An 8703-nucleotide genomic window follows, 5' to 3' on the forward strand; every position below is an offset into this window, starting at 1 on the left:
AACGAAACGATTTTTGGGTGGAGGGGGGGGGACCTACGAATAAGGATTGTATGCATGATAGCAGAGATTAAGTTAGTAGGAAGCAAATATATATAGAGTGCAAACCTAGATATCTAACACGTAGTATATTTATTTACAACATTTGTTTATCTTTTACAGGACCTAGTTCAGGGGAATTGGGGATTTTAAAGTTTTTGGAAATGTTTATTTTTTTAATAAATACACATTAATGCTTTGAAATATTTAGAAAAAAAAATAACAATAATAATAATAATACCTGTTCTAGTTCAGCATGTAGTTCCCTAGGGTTGGAGCAATATTGTTCAATGAAAGACTTGTCAATGTACTTTTCACGGATAAAGTGTTTTCGCTCTTCCCTATACAAATATACATTCAGATAGATAGATAGATTTTTAGATAGATGGATCGATAGATATACAAAAGATCAATATGTAGATTAGAGATTCTTGAAAGATAGACATAAAGATAGATGGATTCCATAAAGAAACCTTATGAGGAAACAAAAAGATAGATAGATAGATAGTATGGGCACCAACTGTGAAGGTCATCTAATGACGTTTGAACTGAGATATCATCAAGGGGCCTGAATTCAAGTATTCAAATGACAGAAATGACAGATAGATAGATATTAAGCATACATGAAAATTAGATATATAGATAGATAGATATTAAGCATACTTAAAAACCAGATAGACATATGGAAATGGATAGATACTAAGCAAACATCATAAAAGAAGTAGATAGATAGATATATATATAAGATGAACTTGATATATATATGTATATATGAATGAATTTAAAAGTATGACGGATCGGAGAATAAGTTGAAGAAACAAATCATTTGGTATTTCCTGTAGGTTAGACAAATTGAAAATATGTTACTGGTTTTAAACAGGGATAGAGCGATAGATAGATAGATAGATAGATAGATAGATAGATAGATAGATAGATAGATAGATAGATAGATAGATAGATAGATAGATAGATAGATAGATAGATAGATAGATAGATAGATAGATAGATAGATAGATAGATAGATAGATAGATAGATAGATAGATAGATAGATAGATAGATAGATAGATAGATAGATAGATAGATAGATAGATAGATAGATAGATAGATAGATAGATAGATAGATAGATAGATAGATAGATAGATAGATAGATAGATAGATAGATAGATAGATAGATAGATAGATAGATAGATAGATAGATAGATAGATAGATAGATAGATAGATAGATAGATAGATAGATAGATAGATAGATAGATAGATAGATAGATAGATAGATAGATAGATAGATAGATAGATAGATAGATAGATAGATAGATAGATAGATAGATAGATAGATAGATAGATAGATAGATAGATAGATAGATAGATAGATAGATAGATAGATAGATAGATAGATAGATNAAAAAAACTTTTTAAAATTACCTTTGCATCTCCTTTAGCTTGGTGCAGGGTATATTGACTTGTTGAAATGTTTCCGTTCTAAACAAAAATAAAATAAGATTTAAAAAAAAAAGATTTTTTGTGAAAAGCAAGCTAGGTGGGCAGTGGGAGTAAGATTCCTGTTAAAGCTGGAATAATAGTTTAGAGAACTAGGAAAACTCTATTTGAAAGTTTAATAACATTTCAGGGAGGAAATATAAAGTTTTAGGAGGAAAGGAGTGGTGGGGGGTTGAAAATGATTAAAGTAAGCTAAAACTGAAACTTGTGTTGTTTTTCGCTCCTTAACCCCCCCCCCCTTCTCTCTCTTCTACATACATAAAAATTCTTTTATTCATACATAAATGTATTCTAGCTTAAATAAATTTAAACTATTTCATTTTAGGGCAATAATATAAGGCCTTATCAAGCCAATACATTCCTATAACATTCTTAAGCAATATTAAGGCAAACAAGCAGATTTTATAACAATTATTTAAACCTGAATACTTTTTGAAGATCTGAATAGTGTGGCGTTTAAAAAATGACATTTAAAAAAAGAAAACAAATTTTTTCTCTCTTTCTAAATTTTGCACTTTTGAAAATTTTCCTGGGGATTTCCTCTGGATCAAAGACATGATGATCTTTAAAAAACGTTCAATAGTTTGTAATTAAATGTGAAGTTTTAAAAAATGGGTTTTGAATGTGGGACCCTTAAAACCCCCAGATGTTCCCCTAAAAACTATTTCTATTTTAGAGTCTAGACAAGTTTTTTTTTAACATTTCTCGTGTTGTAATTTTGAAACCTTAAACTTGGAATAAATTAGACGTAAATGAGGCAGATAAGGAACTGAAAATGGGGGGAGGGGGGCCGGGGGGAGGCTTGTCGAAGATTCCCTAAGGAGGAAAGTCAAAGCTCGTTCTGCCGCCCTTTAAGTTTCATTTGTACAAAATTCCCCACCCTTGGGCGTGTTTTCAACAGGACACAACATTGTTAAAAATAAAAACATTTCTTTCTTTTTTAAACTTTTGTTGTGGCATTTTTAACAGCCGAGATTCGGTTTCTTTTGAGATTAACCCCCCCCCCCCTCCCCCGGCCTCATAGTATAAACAAAACAGGCCTCAGCCTAGGGCATCCCAAACTCTAATGTTTTATGACACATTGTTTTGAAAGTATTGAGGTCGACTGGAACCAAACCAACTATGTCACTTGTAGGTCAATGTGTCGTAATATCGACTTGAGGCCATTTTGTCCTGCATCCTCAATATTTGTATCAAAGTCGGCCTTGATATAGCCTCGTGCTCAAATCTGGCATAATCCTAAAGAAGCTACGATAATTGGGTGGGTATCGACTTTTGCAATGTCGTGTTTTGGAAAGCTGGGCAGATATCGGTTTTTACAATCTCGGTGTTTTGACAGAACCTATTCTGAAGATGGTATAAGATTGAAAAGGATACTTATATGTTCTCTCATAAAAAAAAGATAAAATGCACAATATCCTGTTCTTTTATCTAAAAAAAGAAACTCCTAAAACTAAAATAATTTGAGAAAAAGGTTTGATTGTATGAATGTGATCCTGTTAAAATACGGCGTTTTCCAAAAAGAAATGCAAATGCGTAAAAAATTGTTATGACTGCTGAAATGGTAATTCAGGAAGTATAAAATAACTACGCTATACTACATATATCCGTGAGAATTTATAAACGATTCCTAAACCGCACGAAGCTAGGATTTAAATTAAAAAATATATATAATATAACATAAAACAGCTGACTAATATATACTAAAATAAACAATAATAATGATAATTCCGAAATCTGCCAACATGGTAGTGTATATTCATATATTTATTTTCATGCTAAAATTCTACGACATCTGTTGCAATAAAAAGAAAATTAACTCATAATATTTTGAGAAAAGGTTTAAATTGTCAAAATAAATCATTTTCTCTTGCACGAAGCGTATAAATGTTAAATTTCTTCAAGATTGTTTGTCATTTAGAAACCTATTATATGGTTACTAAGGAAATGTACTTTATATCGTTGCTTACAGGGGTGTTATTTTTATCAGTGACACAAATTTCAATTGCTAAAAAAAATAATTTTTACGTTTTAGTGAAGTATTGTTTTCCCTTAAACATTTTTTCTCATGGTTTCCTTTAGCCTGGGAAAATGGTTTGAAACGAGTAAATCATGGTCGTAACGTCCTCACCCAGAAATATATTTCGCGCAATTTTTCCAAACTCCGCGTTTTTCCAGAACGGTAAATCCCAATTATCATAATTTGCGGTTTTTTTAAAAACGGAATTTCAAATTAGTCCGTCAAAATTTAACTCTCAATTAGCAAAAACGGCGCAAAGAACACTAAACAATTAATTTTCAAGTGCAAAAATGTTAAAACGTTGAATATTTTACATTAAAATTTAAACAAAAATCTTGGAATTTTCAAAAGATGGCGGGAACAGCTATAAAAAGACCAGGTATCCGCGGCAAGAAAATTCCTTTGCAGTTCAACTAAATCCAAAACAAGGATGAAAAATGTTAGAATTTAATTAAAAGATAATAAATTATGTGTCCAATATTTACTGTAGAATAAGTAGATATTATATTACTTAATTTAAACAAATAATGTCGGCGTTTGAGGGAGGAGAGTACTTGTGAAGCATCATGAAATATTGTTATTTCCCCCGATTTGTAAATCATCTAGCAGCTATAATTAAGATTCTGGGCCACAACTAATGAATTGTTGCAAACATTAGGCCCATTATGCGTTTGCAGGAAGTCTCGAAAAGTACTTTTTAAGAACTAATTTGAAATAATTCAATTCATTAATTCCTTTTTTTTTGGGACTTAATTCTATTTCTTTAAATGATTGAATATTTTGCTGGAGAGAAAATTTAATTTATTCTTAACCTCCATGTTAGTTAAAATTTGAAAGAATAATATTGGAGAGGATTAGAATAGTTTTGGATTATTATAATATTTTAATAATAATATATGTGAGAATTTAAATAATGCAGTATATAGACAACTATATCGGGTTACAAGCCTTCTCAAACATGTATATATATATATATATATGTGTATACAGGATAAGTAACAAAATATGTACATTTTTATGAGGCCAAATAAAATATGAAGGAAGAAAAACATTGAATTTAAATTTCCTTTTTGAAATATGAATGCTCAAGGTTGAAAATTTGAAAAAGGGAAGTCTTAGAGCTTACAATTCATTTATTAAAGAGAATGTCATTGCAATTGTAACTGACCCTATAATCAAACTTCACAAGAAAGTACGTTAAAAGTCCCTTTAATACTGACAATGCGTTCGTAAATCCAACAAAACGTGTTAACGTTCGTAGAATTTACATGTATGCTTTGAAATGTAGAACATGTAATAGACAGTTTTATTACAGAAAGTGAAACCTGAGAACCAGAAAAAAAGCAAAAAGCTGGGAGAGTTCAAAAGAAATGTTCAACCCCGCGCCCATCAACTTTTTAATGTGTTTTAAAAACTAGGAAAAGATAAGTGTTGGGGGGAGGGTGAAATCGTATCCCTGCAAACAGTTTAGAACTGATAATTATAAAGAAAATATCAGTTTTTGTGTTTATTTTTAGATAAGCGGAGAAATTTAAACTCTAAGCTACACGAAGACTCATAAATCAAGATGGCGTATACTTAAAACTTTTACGCGGATTTTCTTCATTTTATCAGCTGACGTTGACACGTAATCAGTCAGCTGATAGGATAGTGAGAATATTAAGATAAGATAGGATTAGATTAATCGGTGTATATGCACAAAGATAGATGTAAAGAAACTAAAGGTTAAAGTTTAGAATTTTTGTCAAGAAACAGGGGTTGTGCATTTTCTTATGGGACTTATTAGAATAGCTCTACAACTAGCTTACGTGTAAGCAAAGATAAAATTATAATAAATTCCACTGCTCAGTAATCAGTGTTATTAACAATATGACTAGATCCTATGCTAGGCTAGAATACGTCACAATAAAATGTAAACAATCCTGCTCCTTAGATATAAACTCTATAAAAAATTCTTACTTGAGTTGTACTTTATAATACTCTAGTAGCGTTGACAGGAGTTCACTTCCCTTCTTTGATTTGATTTCGTTTAATTTCAACAAATAATCTGCCATCGATATTTGGAGATATTTGCGTTCTTTGTCCAAATCCTCGGCGATTTCACCCGCCGTTAGTTCACTGCGGATCATACCCGCCTTTTCCGCCTGTTTCTTCTTGGTCCGTTCAATTTCACTATATTTATCAGTATAGTCCCGCCAGGCTCGGTCAAACGGGCGTTTGAGGTCCCCCTTGGACCCCCTCATCTCATTTTTCAGTACGTTCTCCACAGGGTAGAGGATAATCGTATTCAAGTTCGTCATCTAGATATATATATATATATATACATATATATATATAAGTAGATATATAGATATAAAGATATCTAGATATCTAGATAAAAGATAGATAGATAGATATATAAATAGATAGTTAAATAGATACATATAGATAGAAGGCGGGATGGCCTGGACTCGACCTTGTTAAGGCAGTCTATAATTTGTAGAGATGTATTCAGGCAGTATTAAGGCAGTGTTAGATAATGGTGCAACGTCAATGCAAAAAAAACGACCAAGACCTTGATTCTTCTTTTCTTTAAATTCGGACAAAACTAATGATTTAAATTGTAGGCCTTTACTAGACAGATCCTCCCCGGATAGATAGATAGATAGATATAGATAGATAGATAGATAGATAGATAGATAGAAAGATAGATAAGATAAATAGATTGATAGATAGATAGAGAGATATATAAATAGATAGAGAGATAGATAGATAGATAGATAGATAGATAGATAGATATTCCTCAAAATCTATTTTAAATGTTTTTGCATTAAGCCGCACCACCGCTTGGAAAGCTGTGCATTTAACTAGACTAAATATGTAAACGAAATTTGTTAAATTGATCGTTCATGTCAAAGCTTAATTTTTTTTTCTCTCCAAAAAAAATCCAATTTGGAAATTTTCCCAACTGAAAATTTAAGCTACTTAGATGGAGAATTTAAATATTAAATCTTGTAGTGAGAATTTGTTTTTGATAAACTTACCAAATGTTTCATGAGCAAAGACAGTTCCTTGGTGAGAACGGCAAATTTTTGAAAAGCTGCTCCTATCTCATCATCTTCGTCCTCCCTATATACATACAGTTAGAACATTTATTTTTCCAGCTTTGCAATATTTCTTCTTTTGCAAAATCTATTTTTATAGAGGAAATAAAATTATTTTACTTCCCTGCAATTAAGAATTAATTAAAATTAACCTTGTAATGGCAGTATCTCCCATTTTATCCAGAATTTTCGTCATCTCCATCTCCATTCCATGGTGGTCTAAAAAAACAACAAATTTTTAAAAAACTGTTTGTATAATTTACAGACTTCACCCCCCCCCCCCGGTTTTGTTTTCAAAATTGGTTTTATTAGCAATAAATTTGGAAAATATCGAGCAATTTTACCAAGGGCCACGCTGTGCAGAAAATAACATCTAAATTGTCTCAGTATCAGCCCCCCTCCCCCTCCCTCCCCCATTTCCCCTCCACACACCCTTCTAACCCCCTTGCTCTTTATTTTCAACAATATCATATCCTTCAAGAGAGCCCATAAAACTAAGTTACGACCAAAAATGAATAAATTTGTCCGAGAAAAAGTGTGCCCCCTTTTTCCTCATGAACCCCCTCCCCCTCTTCCCCCTTTTGGTGTAGGTGTCACCCATAATCAATAAAGTATTAAATGTCATATATAAATTAAGGCTTTTATGTAAAATTTCAATATGAATACAATGCGAGGGTGGATTTGGGGAGGGGATTGTTTGAAGATTGGGGAAAGTATGTGGGAGGGGAATTTTTTCCAGGGTAGGGGATGCTAAATGTTTGGAGGGGTTGGGGGGGGGGAACCAAAACAAATGGTAAGGTGGCAAAAACTGTGAGATGTAAAATACAGCAAATAATTGTTTTCCCTTGAAATAAAAAAGTATTTTATTTAGTTAAATATGTGAGTAGGACAAACAAATTATTGCAATAAGAAAATAAAAGTGTAACGACACATTCTTACATTTTTCTATTCTTAATCTTCTTAAATAATTATTTGAAATACTTACTTATTCCTGATTTATAGATATCCTTTAAAGTAGTTTTCAGCTTGACCAAACCATCTCTATCCTGGGACAATGCCTGAAAAAATAAGCAATTAAAAATTTTTTATTTTTATAAAAACCGTTCGTGGCGGAATTTTCTTTATTGAATAACGATTTTAGAAGATGCCCTAAAAAAGCCTCACCCCCCCCCCTCCTCCTCCTCTTGAAGACCCATCAAACCTTAAATGGTCCAAATTAAGCGCTTTTCATCTCCTTGGCTAAAATTTCGATAAACAACTCATATTGATTGGATATAACCGACCTCAAAATAAAAATTCAACGTTTTTAAACATTATTTACAAATAGACATTTAGCCCCCAGATCCCTCCTACAAGACAAGTATTTAAAAGTGTATTAAGACGACGATATGTCTTTTAAATGTGTGTATATGTGACATTTTTTCTACTTTAAAAATTCTAATTATGTATTTGAGCAAGACTATCTCTAAAAAACTTGGCACTGACCCCAGAGTCTTGTCAAAAAATGTCGTAAAATCCTCGAAAACCCCAAACTTTTTTTCTATTTATTTTACTCCGATTTTGTTGGAGATTGCCAAAATTTTTGTCGTGCAGCGGTTAAACGTTGAAGTAAAATGTCGCCAAGAATTAAAATTTTTGAGGTGCAGTTAGGTAAATGGGAGGGAAAGATAAGATCANTTATTTTGACAAAATGCCAACAAACACCTATGTAAGGCCATTCAGGCAGTTAAATAGGGACTTGGAGGGGTTAGGAGGGTTGAACAATTGAAGACAAAATTCGAGACTTTTCTGCATGGCTTCGTTTTCCGGGATATAAAGTAATTTCTATTTTCTAACTTCCCAAACTTATTTAATTTCCCCTTTTCTGAGATACAAATAGCTTAACGTTAAACCTCTTTAATTCCTTGACTTTACAGAGCTTTGATCTCAGGAGAATCTGTTTGAAAGAAATCCTCTAAATTCTCTGGAATTTAAAATCTTGAAAGTTTACATGGAAATTAAGAAAATCGGGAACAGAGGGGCTTTCTACAAGAAAAGGGGTCGTCAGATGGAAAGAGTGGGGGGGGG

The 8703-nt window shown here is 32.1% G+C and overlaps 1 protein-coding gene across 1 annotated transcript in view; it reads right to left on the reverse strand.

The window, feature by feature from the left end:
* The window catches only part of LOC111718186 (arf-GAP with SH3 domain, ANK repeat and PH domain-containing protein 2), a 26738-nt gene that overhangs the window by 13641 nt on the left and 4394 nt on the right, over nucleotides 1–8703 (reverse strand). The window contains exons 2-6 of the mRNA XM_023493713.1: nucleotides 7622–7694; nucleotides 6789–6855; nucleotides 6577–6661; nucleotides 5513–5853; nucleotides 1459–1515 (exon numbers count right to left, since the gene is read on the reverse strand). Of these exons, the coding sequence (XP_023349481.1) occupies nucleotides 1459–1515; nucleotides 5513–5853; nucleotides 6577–6661; nucleotides 6789–6855; nucleotides 7622–7694 (623 nt within the window). The remainder of the gene's footprint in view (nucleotides 1–1458; nucleotides 1516–5512; nucleotides 5854–6576; nucleotides 6662–6788; nucleotides 6856–7621; nucleotides 7695–8703) is intronic.

Source organism: Eurytemora carolleeae, unplaced genomic scaffold (assembly GCF_000591075.1).
Source record: "Eurytemora carolleeae unplaced genomic scaffold, Eaff_2.0 scaffold822, whole genome shotgun sequence".
Taxonomy (NCBI): Eukaryota; Metazoa; Arthropoda; class Copepoda; order Calanoida; family Temoridae; genus Eurytemora; species Eurytemora carolleeae.